Source organism: Eschrichtius robustus, chromosome 16 (assembly GCF_028021215.1).
Source record: "Eschrichtius robustus isolate mEscRob2 chromosome 16, mEscRob2.pri, whole genome shotgun sequence".
NCBI lineage: Eukaryota > Metazoa > Chordata > Mammalia > Artiodactyla > Eschrichtiidae > Eschrichtius > Eschrichtius robustus.
This window is the reverse complement of record NC_090839.1, coordinates 66,320,414-66,342,515: the sequence shown is the minus strand read 5'-3', so window position 1 is coordinate 66,342,515 and position 22,102 is coordinate 66,320,414. Positions and strand designations below refer to the sequence as shown.

The following is a 22,102-nucleotide window of genomic DNA, read 5'->3' as shown; positions in this document are numbered from 1 at the left end:
AACTAATTTAAACTCGTATAAACAGACTTATGTGTTCCTAACATGTTTATGGAGAGACAATGACTGTTTAAGAATGCTCTTGTATACAATTTACATTTTTAGTCCTAGATAGCTTTATACCGTCTATACAATGTGGATGTCCTTAGACTCAAATTAATATGAACTCAAGCCAAAAATGGGGTCCTGCTATTGCTCATTTATGGCAGGAGAGTCAAATTCATATTTATTAGGCATTGGGGATACAGAGGGTGAACAAGAGAGATGTGGTTCATGGCTCAAGAAGTTTGCAGTTTTAGATTTGGCTTCATTGGAAAGTCAATTCGTAGAAGGGGAGAAACTGTTATCTCAGGATATAAGCTTCTCTGCAGGAGTCAGTGGGAAGAGCTACAAATCATATCCTTAGATCGATCCATGTGCCTCTCAGTCCTTCATCATAATTAAGAATTTGGGTTTACTTCTGAATACATAACCTTGGGACATTCAATTACACAGTAATTAATAGTCATATAGAAGCATCAACTCATCTACCCACATATGCATAAAGTTGTATAACAGATGTGAAACTACTATAAATATCATAACTCATTCATTAGCATAATTCTGTCAATTACTTGTGTTTCTGGTAACTCTCATTATTTTATTACATTGTTCTAAATAATGTTTATGATTGATTAAAGATAATGATGAGGTGTTAACCCAGTACTGAGTTGAAAGTTGCTTGCCCCTTAAATTATTCAGTATAAGGTCTTTTAATGAAATTCCCTGTAAGTAACCTCAGGATTATCTGATGTCCTTCATTCTGTAGGTTAGATGGCCTGGCTGAGGCCCAAAGAGCACTGAGACCCCAGGGCCAATAAACTACCCTCCAGCACAGCTGATCACTTGTCTTTCTACCGGTTAAGTTATGGGCTTACCAAGTATCAATCTTGATTGTCTACAAAATAGTTCACCACTATTGTGACTGCTATTGTCAATAAATAATTTAACCAGATGTTATGGGGAAATCATAAACTTCAAAAATACAATGATTATTTCTTGGAAACCTGAGTTAAATGCTTTGGAATGACTTGATAAAGGTAAGCCATTAAAAAAAAAAATCACTGTCACATTACTTAGGGCAACTAACAATGGTAAAAGATTTGGGGAAAAATGATAAAATCTAGGATTTTTAAACTCAGATTGCTTTTCAACCGTCTTTGAGTTTTGTTCCACCATGAATGGAAATTGTAGATGATGTACAATGGCTACGCTTTATACAAGAAAGATGTGAGCTCCATTCGTTAAAGCCTTCCCCACACGTGAAGGTCCTACCCCTAAGTTGGAATACTGGCAAATAAATTCATGTTTCTATAAGTTAAAATAACATGTATGCCCATCTCATTTTTATAATTTTCCTGTATAAACAACTCTGGCCCCAATCTTATTAGACAGAACCCTTCTAGCCACATAGGAAGATGATAGGTGGGGGGAAGTAGATCGTGCAAATCACTTTTAGGTTGATGTTTAAAAGCTTTTAAGATCTAGGCAGGAGAGTCTTCTGCCTTTTCCTCTCTTCCACTGACATTATCCAAGTGATATCAGGAATGTTTGGGAAGAAAATATTCCAAAAGTAAATAATTAGAGGCTGGCATTTTGGTATGCTTCTGTTCCTGGTCTGATTGCTTCATCACCTCCGTGAGGCCGAGGCTGGGTTTCGGCTGCTGAACTTCAGGAAATAATTTAGACTTTTGCCTGCCAAACATCCAATTCAATCAAAATTGGGATAATGTTATAATAAGTTGGGGGTGGTTTTAAGGTATTTTTGAAATTATAGATGAGACATTCTTTCTTACTTCAAAAGTCTCTACTTTAGAAGAGATGTCCTAAAAACATCACTTATGGTTCATTCATATACGTAGTTAGGTTTTTAAATGCTGAGTAGTCTCTTTTTGGAAAAAGCAGATATGATTCCTTTTGATAGTTAAATGTATTTGCCTTAGTTTTAATTATATTAATAAAGCCTGTTACAGTTAGAAGGCAAGTTGAAACAGACACCATCGTTCCTACAAAAATGTTCCTTATAGGTCAAGATACTTTGAGGCACAGAAGGAGCCATTTACTAAGTTACTTACCAGCACATATGCTTCTCTGAAGATTCACTTATCCCTGACAGCTGGTAGCTGCTCCTACCCTACCACTGGAGTTCTGGAAAAGCTTTTTTAGTCCAGGAGACTTCTGAGAAGTTCACAACCCAAAGTAGACAGGAACAGACCTCTCACCTCCCATCCCAGACATGAAGATGGTTACATTATCATAGATTATTTGGATTAGAAGAGACCCTACTTGGGGTTATAGAGGCCAACTTGATAGTTGGAACTTCTTTACAACATCCTTAATGTAGTTTCAGCCTGTGTTTATTCCCTATCACAGCAGCCTGTTTATTCCCTATAGAGCACTTTTCACAATCTGTAATTTATTTGTTTTGCCTGTGTATTATCTGTCTGTACCATTAGAATGTAAGCTCCATGAAGGTGGGCATCCATCTGGCTCACTTGGGTCTCTGGTATCTAGCTTGCGGGCCAGTGAACTAACAGCTCTAATAATGGCAACCGTATCACTTCTTGAAGATTTTATTTTGGACATATCTGACCGACCTTTATGCTGAGCTATAATCTAATACTCTGTAATATCAACCTAATTCTAATACTAACTCTATCATTAGGCCAGAGAAAACAAATCTAATTCTTCCTCCTACCTAATAACTGTCTCTAAATGTTTGAGAAGTTTCTGTTTCTGCTCCAGGTTTAACCCTCTCAAGATTATCACAGGGTCAAGCTCCCAGTCTTCCTCCACAAATTAGTCAGTAAAGCAAAACAATGGAAGAAAATGTAACTCAGGAATTTACAGTGGAGATACCAGATTTCGAGAATGCTCTGTTTTTTTTAGAATTATCGATTATTGAGTGCCTACTATGTGTCAAGCACGTAGTAGGTACTTTACAGAAATTATTTAATGCTCACAATAATTTTTCCCATTTATTTATTTATTTATTTATTTATTTATTTATTTATTTATTTATTTATTTATTTATTTATTTATATTTTTGGCTGTGTTGGGTCTTCGTTTCTATGTGAGGGCTTTCTCTAGTTGTGGCAAGTGGGGGCCACTCTTCATCACGGTGCGCGGGCCTTTCACTATCGCGGCCTCTTTTGTTGCGGGGCACAGGCTCCAGATGCGCAGGCTCAGTAGTTGTGGCTCACGGGCCTAGTTGCTCCGCGGCATATGGGATCTTCCCAGACCAGGGCTCGAACCCGTGTCCCCTGCATTGGCAGGCAGACTCTCAACCACTGCGCCACCAGGGAAGCCCCCTGCTCTGTTTTTAGAGAGAAAAACATCACGGCCTGAGCCACATGTCTCACCAAAGATGGAGTGGAACTGTCCTTACTAGCTTCATAAGAGATGAGGCTCAGTCATCGAGAAAATCTGGTGGGTCAGGTGGAGCTAGTTTGTGATAATGGTCAGATCAAGCTGGATTGTTGTGGGTTAAGTAGCAACAAAGAGAAAATGTCAGGTATGGGCCTTGCCCCAGGTAGACATAACAGGGTCCAAGTCGTTGAAAATCTAGGGTTAGACTTGTGGCTGTCATACCCCTTATGACTTAATGAGCAGGCGCACATCCCTCACTGATGAAGAAATTCTCTGGACCGAAAATGTTTTTCCAGAACAGTATGGTAGAGATACCTATAGCACCCCCAGCTGGCGGGAAAGAGTCAGTCCATCAACTGGCTGTTTGGAGAATCAAACCTTCCCCATGTATCTAACATAACATTTTTAGCTTTGGGTCTTCATGTTGCTATCCAGTTTGGAGGATGTCAGCCTGTGGGGTAAAAAGTTATTAAAATGGGAATAAACAGAAATGATGGAATTCTCACTTCTTTTCTTGAGAAAATGTAGCAGAAGAAGCAGAAGTAGAATTTTTACCTTCTAAAATGTGCATCCTGACAAGTTCAGAACGATCTGGTCGACTCCGAATCTTATGCTTCAAAAAGTTTTCGGTCTTTAAAAAAGAGAGAGAGAGAAAAATTCTTACCATAAATTGTTTATGATTTATTGTAGTTTTACATTTTTTCCTCAAGGTACTCTATTTAAATAAATTGTATACTCTTTTGATCATGATTTTGAGAGGAAGAGTAGAAATTAGTACTTTGAAAAACTATTATCCAATACATGATTTAAATTGCAGCCTTCAAAGCTGTACAGGGATTTGAAGTGTATGCTGGTATAAAGTAAGCACTTTATAAACTTTTATTTTAAAACTTGGAAAAGGCAAAGGCTCATAATTTTGAAGATGACTTTTGAACAGAGGATTTGAACATTTAAATATCTAAAATCAATAAAATCTACACTTCAGGTCAAGTAAAAATCCATCTAAGATAACACATTTCCTAAAAATCCTAATGTACTTTCTGTGATGAATTCCTATCTTTAATCATACTTTCTTATTCAGAACTGTACTCAATTCTAAACAGTAAGGCTTTAAAATGGGTTTTGTATTTTATAAGACTCTAAGAGATCATTATTGCATCCTGGGAAAATTCTTAAGGAATATTTGGAACATGCTTATTTTCATATTGCATGATAGAAGTTTCCTCTAAAACAAAAATAATGGCACTTTTAAAGAAAAATAATAAACACCAATTTAGTGTGCAACTATGATGGAGTCATTTCAAAGAATAAAACAGAGCTGAATACGGCAATATTCCTCATTCAGCCAAATTCTCCCACCCTTGGTCAAATGTACTGCTAACATAGACCCAGGAGGGAAACGAAGGAAGGATCCGGTGTCAGTACATCACTTGGGCTATCCGTCTGCAGAGGTAACAAATGGCAGAATTACTCCATCATTATTCTAAAAACTGTTGTTATGCTCCAAAAGTAAGAAAAAAGTGTGATTTGTCCTTTATGTACAACAGTAGTTTACTAGTTTTAAAAGAACAAAATTTGAATGTCCTGTATTTTCTATAAACCTCCAAGATAAAACTACCCCAGGATACATTACTCTATATGCCATGTATCCTGAAAATACACTATATTTTCTCTATTGATATACGTAGGAGTAAGATTGTTACTTGTCCACAGGTACTTTAATACAAAAGAGAGAAGCAGAATATTTTAAACTGAAATTTCTTACTCTGGCTCGTTCCAAGCTTTTTATCTGCTCGTGGAATGCCGCTGGGCTCTTCAGGGCTGTGAGAGGAAAAGAAATCATTTCTGTGGTATAAATAGAGGAGTTAATACTTCAGTCAAATGTTACAGCATATCATGGTGATGTTTCCTCTTAATCTGATTAGTGTGCCTCTACAGTTCCATTTATTTCCTAGTTCCTTTAGGAGATCTGCAAAATTGAAACCTTAAATGTTTCAGAATTAAAATTATGTGTTTCACAAATAAAACAACTGAACATTCACAACACAGTTGTATACAAAATGACAATGCATATATCAGGTCAGACTAGTTCCAGCCCATAGTTGGGGCAAATTACCATTACCAAGGGAACTGTTTGATGGTTCCTTAACAGGTCTTTGCTCTTATGGCCCTACAAGTTACTGGGAAAAGCCCACATGTCCTCAGGGCATTTAACGTTGGAGTGATCTAGCCTTGAACTTGAGGACACTCTGCAGTTCATGTCTAAGAGATCAGAGTTACCACCTACTGAGAACCCACAACACACTGAGCCCCATGCTCTGTGGCCCATCGCAGTTATATTGCTGCTCATCAGCACAACAGCCTTGTGACATAGGTATTAGCCCCAGTACAGATGAAAGGCTCAAAAGAGGTTAAATGAATTCTTGAAGTTATACAGCTAGATGGTGGTCAAAGCGGGATTTACATCTAGAATTCTGAATTTGGCAGGTTCATGCTCTTTCTACCATACCACAATGCAACTCACTCTAAAGACACAGTGATTCCTTAATATGTTAACTGCTAGTACCTTATTCCAAAGTCCCAGAGAGACAGAGGCAGTGTTTATTAAAACATCACATACTACAGTATTTCTATCAATTATCTTTGCAAAATCTTCTGTGTGTATGTCCACTGCTGTCTGATTACACCCTGCACTTATCACTATGGGCAGTCAGAGAATGTGGGTGGAATGCAGAACTAGGCTTCACCTGGGCTATCACCTCCCAATATTGGCCAATCAGCTCTTGGTAACATTCTTTTCAATTCTGGTACTTAAAGCATTGCAAAGACCCACAGAAGCCCAGCCCAAACAGGTCTGGCCAGGGACCAGCTCCTAAAAGCAGACTACAGCTGGCTTCACAGTGGTATTTAAAGCACCACACTTTGATCCTGTTTGATTGGTTCATATCAGGAATATAGTGGTGGAGAAATCTGGCAGATTATCAAACCAGCTTCTGATAACTGGTTTTATCACAATGCTAGATTTAAAATATGTAGATACTCAATTAATAGTAGTTCAGAAAAAAAAGTTTTCACAGGGAAAAACATCTCCTTATCACAGAGAAAAATCGTTCCTTATCACAAACCAAAAAAAGGCAATAGCAGTGACTGTGAAGACTGGGAAGCATAAGTGCATTTTGTAATTTCTTTCTAGTTTTTTAAGCCAAATAAGTTACTTCTTAGAGAAATCAATTTTTAGACAAAAATCCCAAAATAATGCTAACAGCCTATACAAAACCACCACTCTTCTCCTCTAAAATATAAAATCACCTCCAAATTTGGTGATTAAAGGTAAAGAAGACAACTTGGACAAATATTCTAAAATTAATAGACTCTCAAAAATGAAGGAATGAAGCCTAGAGCTACTTGGGAAAATATCTGTACTTGGGCAAGAAAGATTTTATTAATTATAAATAGAATGTTTATTAGTCCTGTAATTGAGATACATAATTATACAGACTATACTATAGCATCAAAGATAATTAATTTGAATTAAATTAAAGTAGAACCAGGTTTTGAATTAACTTATCATGTTACTTTTGCCAGTATCATTGGATTCATTATCTAGAGTGATTATTTCACTTATTTTAAAACTAAAACTAATGCTGAAGTTTGAAGTGAGAACTGATGTTAGCCTAATTACAGAGCTTTAAAGGTATTCTTTGATAATATAAAATTCATGTCTATCTTTTAAGTTGCATCTGGTTTCCAAAATGTATTTTAAATGATTCTGTTAGGTTAGCAATGCTGATGCCTGGTTTTTCCTTATAAATTGTATATGGATTAAATGGATTCCACTGAAAGTAGAGTGTGAAACAGCTTCTTCTTAGACATGCCCATTTTGTTACATCACATTAGAAATGACAGTGACACTTCAATCTTACGTGGCATGATGCCCTGGTCCACTAGTTGTTCTCTCGTCCTCCTTTGTTGCAGCCTCAGCTGGAGCACTGTGAAAAGGAAATAATCACCATTGGAGTTTACAGGCAACTGTAGGGTCCAACTTACAAAGTTCCAGAGGAGATACAATTAAGCTTACTTAAAAAGCTTATGTTTCGTAATTGAATAAGGATACTACCTGGCACCATTCAACCTGTCCAAAAAAAAAAAAAAAATCAGTTTGTGATCTCTGCCTTTTGGGTGAACTCTGAAGTTCTCTCAGCTTATCTTTTGTTTAGTCAGTTAATAATCTTAAGTTGATGATTAAAGCTAAGTATTTGTTGTTTAAATACAATCACATCGTACTCAGCAAATAAAAATAGTTGGCTTATATATTCTTATTAATAAAAAGAGAAATGTGAGACACCTTGACATTCCTTAGTTTTTTAAAAAACAAGTTAATAGCAAAAATGTATTTTAAGGAAAGATTAATGTATTTGGAGGAACTCACTCCATCTGGAACAAATTTTAAATAGCTTTAATGAAAGCCAACTTCATAATAAAAATTAGACCTATGAGATATTACTAATGACCCAAAGGAAAATTTCTGAATTAAGACTTTGAAGTTTAATAATCTTTGCAAAACATAACACTGCATCTCATTCCAGAAGTTCTAAGAAAGCCACAACTCAATTGGTACCTAATTATTTTAATTAAAAGAGTAAATAAATCATTAAACTTGTAGAAAACAAGGTATACATCACAAAACGTGGAAATCCCGCTTGCCAAATTTAATAAAATATATTTTTTCCCCTAGATTTCTCAAGCAGATTCCTTTCATAGCATCTCTATGTTTTTGTCTGGAAAGTGAGCTGATTTCAAAAAAGAGTAATATATGAAGTAACTTTGAAAAATATTTTCCTTGGTTTGCCTTACGTTCAATTTTAAGTTTCCATTTTTAATTTTTCTTTCAAACCATGGATGAAAACCAAGGTTAGGATTATGAAGGGTCCGCCTAAGGGTTGTCAATATGAAGAAAAAAAAAAATTAGCTATGTGTATTTCTTAAATGGTAGGGAAGGAAGACAATTTTTTAGCAAGGGCATGATGAGGCTGGCTTGGACCAGGCTCAAATGCAAGGCACATAACGGCTCCTACTTGCAATTAACCCCAAGACCTGAAGATGCAGGGCCTGTGGCCCTCATATCCTTTGCTTTCTGCTTGCCCTTGTGCTGACTGCAGAGCAGAGCCCAATCTTAGATATATTTTAAATATATTTTCATATTCATTGCTAGATATGAATGTTATCCTTTATTTAATACTGAAAAAAATTTTTATCTGCTTCTTTTGGGGGCCACAAAGCTTCACTGACATCCCATTTAGAACTGAAGCAATTGACATAAGATTCTATTACACACAGCAAAAGAAAAACTTAGAGTCAAAAAAATATATGCACGTTTCTCACATTAAAATGTTTTGTGGTTCTCTGAATCAATTATGCTCTAACACAAAGATCTTTTCCCTGATAACTTACAGTTTATTGAGAATAGTGTGTTCCCACTGTACTTTACTAGGAACAAAAATAACCAAGGAGATGACCTGTGGATCTGATAGCACCCAAATGCCTGCATACTCCGACATTCTTCTATGAATGCCGAAGTTAATTCTTGTCTGAAATCAAGGTGGTCATATTCAAGAGGCAGAATACCAAGAAAAGGAATACTGAGGGGAGAAAAGGGTCAGAACAATCTCTAGTTCAAAGGCTGACACTTCTGGAACACGGTGGTCCATGTCTGTTGCAGAATCTCTAGCAGTAGTATTTTTCCTTTCTCCCACGGGAGTCTTCAAAGAGAGGAGTAAAATAGAAAGGGTAATGAAAATATCAACAGCCTCTTTTTTGGTTTAAAACAAACAAAGCACCATACTAGTGAGACAGATGTGTCAAACACAATACATATTTCTAGGCGAATGGCATCTTGGAGTGAGAGATACATTCGCAACAACGTGATGACAACAGCTTGTTAGTCTTGAAGCATCTCCTGACTGTACGCTGGTCAGCTGCCCTCATGCGCCTTCACAGCAGTCCTGTCAGCTGTATTATCTTTCACCAGAAATTGCATTTTCATGCTGTTGTGTGAAGGTATCTGTTGCCATGAGGGTAACACACAAAATGAATGCATGTCACCAACCACCAATTGTTAAAATAAAACAAAACCATTGTGTTTTCCATCCAGTTTTCTTCACGACAAAACAATCAATCCTATTTATTTCATACTGCTCGAAGGTTAAGAGAATAATCTTCCCAATCAATGCTCTCATTGCCTATTAATTTTCCCAAGTAGCAATATCCTCACACTACAAATATTACTCAAAGCAGGTGTGGCAGGCAGCCTTCCCCAGGCATGTTCATTCATTAAGAGCCTATTTATTAGGTGTCTGTTAGTGACTGCAGGGTGCGTGCATGGGATACGTGGGAAAGAACAGCAGCAGCTGTGAATAGAAGGTCTGTTTTTAAGCAAAGACATTAGGAAGAACATGAATGGAAGAGGAGGCAAATAACTAGTCACGTTGTTAAGACTGCAGATTACCCAGCTTGATTTAGTTTTCATCTATACCAAAAGGTGGGCAGCACGGGACACATTATGTTGAATATAAGGCACTATGCCTTATCGAGAGACTTGGGTACACTGCCACTTTTGGTCAATGTTAAAACACAATTATAGTATTCGTTCACATCAAATACAACCAATCACTCGCAACCTGATGGAGGCTCTTCTGAGAACTAATGGTTATAAAAAGTACCTATCAGATAGGTACAGGCTCATAATTTTGGACAATAGCAAACTTCCTTTTATTCTTTTCCACTCATCAAATGAGTGGACAAAAAAAAAAGTTAACACAATAAATGACATGCAATACCTGTCCCTTAAAGGCAGACCACCCAGGCCGGGAAGAACAAGGCTTGAATGATGTAGACAGCTTAACTGTCCTGCAACACTAGAACGCTAGAGCTGCCCAGAGCTGGGCAGAGCTTATCCAGACGGTGAAAGGGGAAGAGTCCCTGAATAGAGAGGGCCTGACTCTTTTTTTTTTTTTTTTATAAATTTATTTATTTTATTTATTTATTTTTGTCTGTGTTGGGTCTTTGTTGCTGCGCGCCCGGCTTTCTCTAATTGCGGCGAGCGGGGGCTACTCTTTGTTGTGGTGTGTGGCCTTCTCATTGCGGTGGCTTCTTTTGTTGCGGAGCACGGGCTCTAGGCATGTGGGCTCAGTAGTTGTGGCTCGCGGGCTCTAGAGCGCAGGCTCAGTAGTTGTGGCACACGGGCTTAGTTGCTCCACGGCATGTGGGATCTTCCCGGACCAGGGCTCGAACCCACGTCCCCTGCATTGGCAGGCGGATTGTTAACCACTGCGCCACCAGCGAAGCCCGAGGGCCTGACTCTTAACGATCATAGAGGCGTTCACTGTTGTGGGCATGTGAGCATCTCAAGAAGCTTTATCAAGCTAACCTTGGAGACCATCTTCCTCCCTTTGCAGCCTCCAAACTCACGTCTGTGTGGAGGGCAGGAAGGCCCAGATCACTGAATGCCACTGGGCCTGTTGCACAGTTGCAGTTCTTAAGACCAATGGATAACCCAGTAGGCTGGCTGATCTCTGGAAACCTGACATACTCTGCACACGTTCACGAGACTGCACTCCTGTAGCCACGGACAGAAGACCAGACGCTGGTCCAGCACTGCTCTCCTGTGGCAGCAGTGGGTGGTGGTAGTGTATGGCTGCCTAAGAAGCCAACCTCTGGGCAATGGCCTTGTGTCTGAAAACAGACCTGAGAGCATTCGCCCCCGGTGCCTTGCTGAATTGATACTGTGCTACTGGGCTGACATCATAGCTTCCAACACATTAGGAAACTGACTAAAATTCAGCAACTCCATGGCCATCTTACAAATAATTACATGCCAGAAAAGAAAACATGTAAATCTACAGAATTCTGGAAGGAAAAAAAAGAGTTCAAAACACTCAGTGAGTGAGCAGCTACATCCTTTCAGAAAACAAAGGACACAGTAATAATGGCACTGAAATAGAATTCATGTTACGACTGCTCACATTTGAACATTTTCAAAGAATGTCTTTATCTTTGAAACATGTAGAAATGAAAATAATCCGATATATGGACCTAAGAAGTTCTTACGTTTAAAATGGGTGGGGTTAAATCTGTTTCATTTTCACAAAAAGGTGGGTGGGGGTGGTGCCACACAGGTGTTAACAGCATATCTCATTATACAGCTAGCACTGTATTCTCTGTGCAAAAAACCGTTACCACAGGCTGAGAAGTCTATGACAGCTCTGTGTTTCCTGATGACAAAACTCACAAGAGGTACACAAAGGACCCCCATTAACAGAAGGAGATGAGGTTACAGAGTCATTTGCTTACCCTTTGTGTCACATCTTTCTTAACTAGCCTGAGTCCAAGGTTTTTATTTTTCATTAAAAAAAAAAAAATCTCTTTACTTATTAAAAGAGTGATATATGTTCATTACAGAAAATAAGGAAATTTTAAAAAGGAGGAGGAAGAAACCAAAAAAGAAAATCACCAATAATATCATCAACCAGAGAGACATACAACTACTGTTACCATACTGGTGTATTCCTCTGTCTCTTAGCTAAGCATAATTTTTGATTCTCTGCTTCTATATACTATGATCGCACTGTACAATGATAAACATTGTTATTTCAATGGCTATGTAAAATACTCTGTTGGGTGGACATTCATAGTTTACTAAATATACCCCTATTATTTATCACTTAGGTTGTTTCCAATTTTTGCAACTACTATAACTAATGCTATGGTGAGGTTTTTTGTGTATAAAGTTTATTCCTTATTTTTAGTTATTTCCTTAATTCCTAAAAGGAGGAATATCCCTATGTGGTCCATATAAGGCATGGCCATAAAGTAAGGGGACTAATTTGTATGCAAACCATCATCTTTGAAATTATAGTAGACGTGTGAAAACATGGATACAGACTACTTTATATCTGTTGCATTTAGAGAAAAAATTTTAATTAATTTTTGAATTTTTCCAAGATGATGTGTGTTATTATTTCTTAGGGCTAACATTCATGGTTTCTGATTACATTTCAACAAAGAGAAAAATGCATATAATTTAAAAAATTCTACTTAAGTGTTATGCCTTGTTACAAAAGACAGAAACAATATTCTGTCAACATAAATGTTTTCAACTTGCTCTTTTTTTAATACAAGAAAAGTAAAAACTTAATTTTAACCACCATTCCGAAAAATGAAAGGTAGCTCATCTAATGGCAAAGAGGAAATGTCATTCTTATTCATCATCAGAAATAGTTTAGAATTAAAAAGTATCGTCTCTTAGTTCCTTTCCCCTGAATCTTAAATGGAATAAAGTGCTTTTAGAGCAAAATTTTAGGATTAGTTTCCAACATTAAAAAAAAAAAAAAATCTCAAAATGGAATAATGTCTTTCACATAATATTTACAACCCCTTCAAAATTTTTAGCTGCTTTTTGAACCGATATGTCTTTTCCCTTTTGTTTCTATAAGTAGAATGTTTGAAATGTTTCCATAATATGACATAAGGTGCCTTTTTACTCTAAAGAAAAAAACCCACGTTATGCAGCATTTTAATAACATATAGCAATTTAGCATGAGTTGGACAAGCCAAAACAAAGCACAGTTTTGGGCCAGGGGATTTGCAAGGGGACATCTGAGGAACGTATATAACAAAAACAAGGCAGAAATGACACTTTCTGGGAAGCAGTATGGCAGGCAGCCATGGTCTTAGAAATTCTTTATAAATAGCTAGTTTCAGTTATGGGGTATGAAGGAGGGTGGGATGAGTGGGGACGGGGCGTGGGGGTGGGGATGAGCAGCTGCCTGCAAGTCAAAGAGAAGATCCAATGTATATTATTTAATTACAGGACACTGGACAGAATAAATTGCAGGATCATGAGGGCAGGAAAAAACACCCCAAAACCCTGAGCCAGTCAAGTAAAGGCTGGGTAAATGAGTGGCAAAAGCAAAGATGGGAAACTGAAAAATACTCTAGAATTGACTATGTATTGACTCTGAAGATAATATTAGGCAAAAAACAGACCCTGGTTTCAGTTTTTAAAAATTTGTTTAAAGATGTTTGAGTAGTTAAGAGAATGAAGTAGTTGTACTTTGGCAAAAATTTATTATGCATTGTTTAAAGAGTGCTAATTTAGGGGCCTGGTCCTATAAAAAACAAGACAATTTAGAAAAGCCAGCATCTTCATATTATCTTTTGAACTTAGATACAGGAGGGATTAACTGGCCCCTAAGTAATACCTTAGAACAGTTACATTTGGGGGCCCCATTCAACCCTGATTTCAGTGTTCTATCAAGCAGCAGTTCAGCAGTAAAGTTTACAACTGCATCTGTTCAATCAGGTAGGGGCAAATGACATCTTGAAAAAATCTGTATCAAAAGAGCAAAAGACTGATGGACTACTTTTCCTGTTCCTCAAAAGTAAATGTTTAAAAAGCTAGTGGTGGTTATTATTATTGTTACTACTACTACTTTAGATAATTGGTGAAGATACCACTTTTTTTTCCAAACATAATACCATAAGGATAAAAAAAAAAACTTTTTTTAGAGCAGTTTTAGGTTTACAACCAAATCAAGAGGGAGGTACAGAGATTTCCCATACACCCCCTACCATCAAACATACTGAGCCTCCCCATCATCAACAGGATTAAAAAAATTTAGCTCCATCAAGATTCCCATATTTTTAGTTCTTTGCTGTGAATGGGTATTTTGTAGTCACAGGGTAAGCAGTCACATCCTGAAGGCTTTCCTTCTAAGCCTGGGATTCAGAAATATACAGTATATGTACCACTAACACCTATATTTAAAAATCCATGTTTTGGGCTTCCTTGGTGGCATAGCGGTTAAGAATCCACCTGCCAAGGCAGGGGACATGGGTTCGAGGCGGGAAGATCCCACATGCCATAGGAGCAACTAAGCCTGTGGGCCACAACTACTGAGCCCACGTGCCACAACTACTGAAGCCTGCACGTCTAGAGCCCGTGCTCCGTAACAAGAGAAGCCACCACAGTGAGAAGCCTGCGCACCGCAAAGAAGAGTAGCCCCGGCTCGGTGCAACTAAAGAAAGCCCACGCGCAGCAACAAAGACCCAACACAGACAAAAAAAAAAAAAAAAAAAAAAAAAAAGTTTAAAAAAATCCATATTTTATAAAATTTTTTCAATTTATTTGTTAAAATAAAAGTGACACATGCACATAAAAAAGGACATTAAAAAAAAAGTGAGATATTTTCTTAGATCAGTCTCCCTAGGCAAAAGAAACAAAAGCGAAAATAAACACATGGGACCTAATCAAACTTAAAAGCTTTTGCACAGCAAAGGAAACGATCAACACAATGAAAACACAACCTACGGACTGGGAGAAAATATTTGCAAATGATGCGACCAACAATATCCATAATATACAAACAGCTCATAAAACTCAATATCAAAAAAAAATCAAACAACCCAATCAGAAAATGGGCAGAAGACCTAAATAGCCATTTCTCCAAAGAAGACATACAGATAGACAACAGGCACATGAAAAGATGTTCAACATCGCTAATTATTAGAGAAATGCAAATTAAAACCACAATGACCTCACACTGGTCAGAATGGCTAGCATCAGAAAGTCTACAGGGAATTCCCTGGCGGTCCAGTAGTTGGGACTCTGTGCTTTCACTGCCGAGGGTTCAATCCCTGGTCAGGGAACTAAGATCCCACAAGCTGCTCATCGTGGCCAATAACAACAACAACAAGTCTACAAATAATAAATTGTAGAGGGTATGGAGAGAAGAGAACCCTTGTACAATGTTGGTAGGAATGTAAATTGGTACAGTTGCTATGGAAAACATTATGGAGGTTCCTTAAAAATACTAAAAACAGAGTAACCATGTGATTCAGCAATTCCACTCCTGCATATGTATCCGGAAAAAATGAAAACACTATTCCAAAAAGATACATGCACCCCAAAGCCAAGATATGGAAACAACCCAAGTGACAATCAAGATGACTGATTTAAGAAGATGTGGTATATACAGGATTAACAGATACAAACTACTATAAGAAATGATAAGCAACAGGATTTACTGTATAGCACAGGGAACTATATTCAGTATCTTATAATAACCTATAATGGAGAATAATCTGAAAAAATATAAGACTGAATCACTTTGCTATACATCTGAAACTAACACAATATTGCAAATCAACTATACTTCACTTCAATAAAAAAAAAAAGTGAAAGTCAGTCCATCCCACCAGAGACCTCCAGCCCTCCTGCATAAAGGTAACCACTATTAAATTTCTATGGCTCTGGAGAATGTTTCGTGAATATTCTGGCAATGTTAAGTATAAAACATGCAAAGGAAATACATGGGGAGGGATCATACCATTCACATAGTTCGATAATTTGCTTAAAAAAAAAAAACCACCCATGAAATCCAGCTCATTCTTCTTTCTGGCTATCTTAGTGGCTGTATCTAACATATGGATGTATCAATCATATACACTTAAGTTTCTAGATTTCCTGCTATTATTGTTATTATTAACAATGTTGCAGTGATTATCTTCATTTTGTGTCATCATGTGTGTGTATGTTTGTGTGTGTGTGTGTATATATAAACACTTAAAGATATTATATACACACACACACACACACACTTAAAATACACACACACACGCGCACACACACTGAAAATTTTGATAGGGACACTTTGCAATCCAAGTGGTTGTACCAATCTATATCCCCACTTACAAGGCAAGAGAGGACCTTTTTGCTCATCCCTTCCCCATAATATACATCATCATGCTTTAAGGTAATTTAAAATTCAGGAACAAAGATCACTTACTCTTACCTAAGGCTATCAGCAATATTATGCCAAAGAAAAATCTGAAATAACTAGTAAGCAGTAAGGGACCAATAGATATCAAAAGAATTAGTGAGAGTGATGGGGCTGGGTTTTTGACTGAATGCAGAGATATTTACAGTGGTTGTCAGAAGCTCAGGTTAAGCTTTCATTTGTAAACCACATATTTATTTATAAATTTGGTAGAATTTTTCTCATGTTCCAGGACAGAAACCTAATAAGCATAAGACTTCTCATTCTTTTTTCTTCAATTCCAACACAGCTGAGAGATGTAACAGACAGATTTGAGAAATACTCAGAACAAAATCAACACTATGTGCTGAGGGACTGGATGTTGTGTTTGAAGGAGAAAAGATAAAGATGGTGCCTGGGTTTCTGGCTTAAGCACGTGGGTGGACCACTGACTGAATAAAGAATACATCATGGCCGTTTAGGGAGTTCAGTCTTGGACATGTCTGAATTAGAAGCTGAGATGTCAAAGTGACAACTGGCTCTATGGGTCCAGATTTCAGAAGGTAGCTCTTGGCAGGAGACTAAAATTTGGAAGTTGTCACTTATGTAGTATTTGAAGCTATGGGAGTTTGCCAAGTAGAGAATATAGAAAGAGGAGGCAAGAAGAAGCACAGGACCAAGTTCCTAGGAAATCCAACAATTAAAAGCCCATTTTTATGGGTCAGATAGGGGATGAAGGTCCAAAAAAGGAAGTGAGAGGAAGCTGCCTAAGGAGGAGGAGAAGCCTGGAGAGTGTGTATAAAAGTGTTTCTAGAAAGGGGTCATGACCAACTGGATCCAATGCTGCTGTTGTAATACATGAAGGAGCTGCTTTTTGGAGTGATGGATGGAAATCAGGCTGGAAGAGGTTAGGGAGGGGTAAGAGTAAGAATGATAGTAATGGAAGCAATGCTTTCAAGATGTTGCCCAGGAAGGGTAGGAGAGAGGCGAAAGCTTGAGGGGTGTGGAACTTCAGGCTGGAACATACTTGAACAGGTTTACAAGCGATGAAGACAAGAGAGAAAAGGGGAGGGGAGAAGAGGGAGAGAACGGGAATGAATGAATATGAATGAGAATAAAGGAGAGAATAAGAGGTAGCAGATCCCTTGAAGGGGAGGGGATTCAGAGCAAACAAGAACAACCTTGTTAAGAGCCACTTCCTCTATCATGACAGGAAGGCAATGAGGACTGGATACAGCTGCAGATAGGTTTATAGATGTGGTCTGGGACGTCCAGAGAGTTCCCAGATGATGGCTTTTCTTTTCTCAGAGAAGGAGGAAGAAAGGTCATCTGTTCAAAGTGAGATGAATGAAGGAAACGTCAGTTTTGAGGCTAGTGAAGGAGGTTTGAAATAATCATTGCAGACTGTGAAGAACAAGTTGAAAAGAGAAACATGGTTATTTTTTCTTGACATGCTCCAACTAATAATGGCAACAGCTTGGGGGAGAGAAGTCAGTTAGGAAACGGCAAGTTACTCACTGGCTGTGAACGATATCATTTTCATCAGAGAAAAAGACCACAAGATACAAAATTAGAACATTTGGCAGTTCTTTCTCAAGCTCATTATATAAAATTTTAGTTCAGAACAGTTGCAGCCCAGCAATTCCACTTCTCGGTGAACTGAAGTTAAAACAGGTACTCAAACACACACATGTACACCCATGTTCACAGCGGCACTATTCACAACGGCCAAAAGGTGGGAACAGTCCAAATGTCATCAACAGATGAATAAACAAATCCTGGTCCATCCATACAGTGGAATATTATTCAGCCATAAAAAGAAATGAAGTACTATATAAGCCACAACATGGATGAATTTGAAAAACATTACACTAAGTGAAAGAAGCCAGATGGCAAAAGGTCATATATATTATATGATTCCATAGAAGTGAAATATCCAGAATTGGTAAATACACAGAGACAGAGCTCAGATTGGTGGCTACCTGGAACTGGGGGGAAGGCACTGCTTAATGACTACAGGGTTTTTTCTTGGGCTGATGAAAATGTCTTGGAACTAGATAGAGGTGTGCTTGCACAACATTGTGAATACATTAAATGCCCCTGAATCGTTCACTTAAAATGGTTAATTTTATGTTGTGTGAATTTTACCTCAATGGAAAAAACGGAACAGTTGGCAGAGCAATTGACTTTAAGAAACGAATTACTCAATAATCAAATTTCTTATTTCCCACCCATCGCTAGCTAGCCCCCCTCACCATCATAATTCCATTAACCACCAACGGTGACTTCATCTTTTAAGGATTTGATAACTACAATAACAGCTATATATTATATCATATTCCCTGTCACACCAAATTCTAGGTTTTGTTGGTTTTCTGGGGGCCTCTAATTCCCCTTCTAGATCTCATCCTTATAGTCTAGCACCTTCTACAATGCTCACCATATAGAAGTTTTAATAAACATGTTTTACTTAATTTTGCACGGTATACTTACAAGTATATAACTGAGTTACTATTTTCTAAGGAAAAAGAATTCTAGCCAAATTTAAGAATAAATCACCAAGAGGATTTTGTATGGGCAAGTGATTATCATGGGACAGAACCAACACTTGTCTTGCTTAGTTGTATGACTTTGAGGCTTCAGATATTTCTGAATTGATGTTGGTGGCAGAACAGAAGACAAAATCTATTTATATTGTTTCGAAGGGTAAAAGAAGACTGAAAAAGGGAACACTAAGGGCAAAGGAGTAAAGAAGAGCATGAAAAACTGGTAGACAGTAATTTCTTTTCATCTCCATTTACAGTTAATGTGAAATTTAGGCTGCATTAGAGAAGCGTACAAGCACTTAAGCACTCTCGTAGATGATAAAAAGTAGCAACCGAAGATTACAGACTTTGGGTTGTATTTTCAGGGGTCTAATTTGCCAATTATAAAATAAGGTTCTTCTTCAAGTAATTTAAAATAATGAAATGCAAAGAGGCCAAAAATAAAATGGTGGTTTGTCCTATAAGAGCCACGCTATCTGCATTGATTAAGCAAACTCCCGTCAACACTCCTGTCTGAAGCCAAAGCAGAGTTAACACAGTACGCACATAAATCTAAACCTCTGACACTACCGAGCGCAAACAGCATTCTGATCAGGAATTTTTATATTGTGATTATTTTCCATTTAGGAAAAGGAGAGGCAACATTAAGTTAATTTAAAAAAAACTGCGCAAATCAGTGTTTGAAAGTTAGGCCTTAGACTACCTAGGAAATACTGCCTTTCATCCAATATCAGAAAGTCTACTGCATCCTTTGAAGTCCACTGGGGTGAGGGGTGTCGGGGAAGAGGTAGGTGATACAAACTGTGGAATTCTAAACCACTGTCCCTTGCTGGTAGGGAGGTCACAGTCAAGAATGCAACATTTATCCTCTATTAGGAATTAAAGAGCAAAAATGAAGTAAAAACTAAAAATGCTAGCAGTCCAGGCTAATGCACTGTAGGTTTCCTGCATTAATCTGCACCATGAGGTCAGGAAGACAATGTTTTCAACACTCAGCCTTGGAAATTTACAGGTACTCTGATAACTCTGTGGTTGGCTGCTGCTTCTGTTTCCATGGAAACAGGCTGCTAAAAATGGGGCATGTTTCTTTAAACTGATCATACCTTCACACAAATTCCCCTCTCCTTTTTGTCAAAAGTTGGAATGAATTAAGTATGCTTCTCATGGTATGACAACGTGATGTCAAGCCAGGGGACCTGGTACAGAATAGCAGGGACAACGTTAGCCTGTGGCAGACATACAGAAAGATATTATATACATAGCTATGTGCATCTAAAAAAATCTCACTTGGTTAAAAAGTAGTGGAAATAAATTACACAGTGGAATAAATGGAAGTATAACACAAATAATAGGCATTGCAAAAGTAAAATCATCCACTTAATTGCCTGATCACCAGCAATGTAAAGAGCTTTAAAAAAAACTTGATTTGTTTTTTCAGACAATTAATTTTTAATCTGTAGGACCATGCTGGTTCTATACCTGAATGTCTAGATTTCTTAACCCTCCATGTTTCCAAAAGAAGATAATGTTTATTTTTCTTATTTTGGGGGTAATCAAAAAGTCTACATTTTATTGCTGCATTAGAATTTCAGTGTGCAGCTATAGGCAGAGGTGCTGACAGCTTTTTTTTTTTTTTAATCTTTATTGGAGTATAATTGCTTTACAGTGTTAAGTTTCTGTTGTACAACAAAGTGAATCGGCTATAAGTATACATATATCCCCATATCCCCTCCCTCTTGTGTCTCCCTCCCACGCTCCCTATCCCACCCCTCTAGGTGGTCACAAAGCACTGAGCTGATCTCCCTGTGCTATGCAGCTGCTTCCTTCTAGCTATCTATTTTACATTTGGTAGTGTATATGTGTCAATGCCACTCTCTCACTTTGTCCCAGCTTCCCCTTCCCCCCTGTGTCCTCAAGTCTGTTCTCTACGTCTGTGTCTTTATTCCTGCCCTGCCCCTAGGTTCATCAGTACCGTTTTTTTTAGATTCCATATATTGCATTGTGCTGACAGCTTAAAGCTCTTTCCTAATCCCTCTAAATTGGGAAAATGTATGTTGTATAAAAGATTCTGAAATGCCTTAGTGTAAATTCCTAAGGCAGTTTCTCTGAATAAAAAGACAATTAACAATGAAACAGGAAAACAGTGGAATATTATTTACCTCCAGTTTTTCCCAGAATAGTAAGCACATGCTACTCTCTTGAGGTCATTTGATCCTGGCTCAATATCTTGGGGTTTTTCTTCCCATTTTGTGGATTCAGGAGTGGGACATACATACACACACGCACACACAAACACAGAGTTGACCCTTGAACAACATGGCTTTGAACTGCACAGGTCCACTTACATGTGGACTTTTTTTTCAATAAATATAGTTACCTGTATTTTCATTTTACAGATCTTTAACTAAGCGGGGGGGGGGGATGTTTGTGTTTGATTAGAGATCACGATATGTGGAATCATAAGAATTAGGGTCTGAGTCCTGATTCTACCCAAACTGTTTTGGTTTCCTGCCCTTGGTTGAGTCATTTGTCAATTCCTTTGTTTCTGAGGCAGAGATAGCAGTACTCGGATTTGTGACTGTGCATGGCGGGGGGTGGGGCGGGGGTGGGAGGCCGGCGCCCTTAACTCCCACATTGTTCAACGTTATATATGTATATATATGTATACACACACATGTGCCAATTTGCCCACAAAACATAAGGAGAACAGAGAACTTGTGACACAACTTGTGTGCGATCCTAATGTCAGAGCAACTGTGCATGATGATGCAGATCAAAGGATGAGCTGCAGTTGTTCGGGCCAATGGGGTGGGGATGGGGTGGGGACGGGTGGGCAGGGAGAGGCCTTCTGGGAGAGAACAGCTGCGAAGGGAGAGAGAAGTGGTGCAGAGGCAGGGCCTCACTTGCTGAAGGCGGCCAGAGTGTGGGCGGAGATCAGCTGGGCAGCTCTATCTCTACTTGAGTCAAGACTCCTGTTGAGATTCTATTTGAGGAAGGGGACCTGGATAAGGGTGGGGCTGTGGTGAAACAGTGCTGTTGAGAAATGAAATATTTTTGGGGTAGAATTGACAGATTCGATAACCAGATTTGGTGACAGGCTATGAGGAGAAGGTCAAGGAAGGTGTCAGGGACCACTCCCATTTTGGGTTCCTGCCGTGAGCTAATGGGGGGAAGGAGGTGCCACTGACCGAAAGACAGGAAACCCTGGAGGAATGTGCTTCATGGGAAGAAGTAAGGGGCCTACTGGAGCCGTCAGGGATGCAGATGACCGTGCAGGCCTGAAGCACAAGAGAGGCGCCTGGCGCTCACAGTCGGTGATCCTCACTCATTTGGACC

The 22,102-nt window shown here is 38.3% G+C and overlaps 1 protein-coding gene across 7 annotated transcripts in view; it reads right to left on the bottom strand.

The window, feature by feature from the left end:
* MRTFB (myocardin related transcription factor B) overlaps positions 1 to 22,102 on the bottom strand; it is a 199,924-nt gene that overhangs the window by 47,981 nt on the left and 129,841 nt on the right. For all 7 annotated transcript variants that reach the window (XM_068565845.1, XM_068565850.1, XM_068565847.1 and 4 more), the window contains 3 exons: positions 7,329 to 7,394; positions 5,171 to 5,226; positions 3,961 to 4,036 (listed from right to left, as the gene is read on the bottom strand). In XM_068565845.1, coding sequence (XP_068421946.1) covers positions 3,961 to 4,036; positions 5,171 to 5,226; positions 7,329 to 7,394 — 198 coding nt within the window. The remainder of the gene's footprint in view (positions 1 to 3,960; positions 4,037 to 5,170; positions 5,227 to 7,328; positions 7,395 to 22,102) is intronic.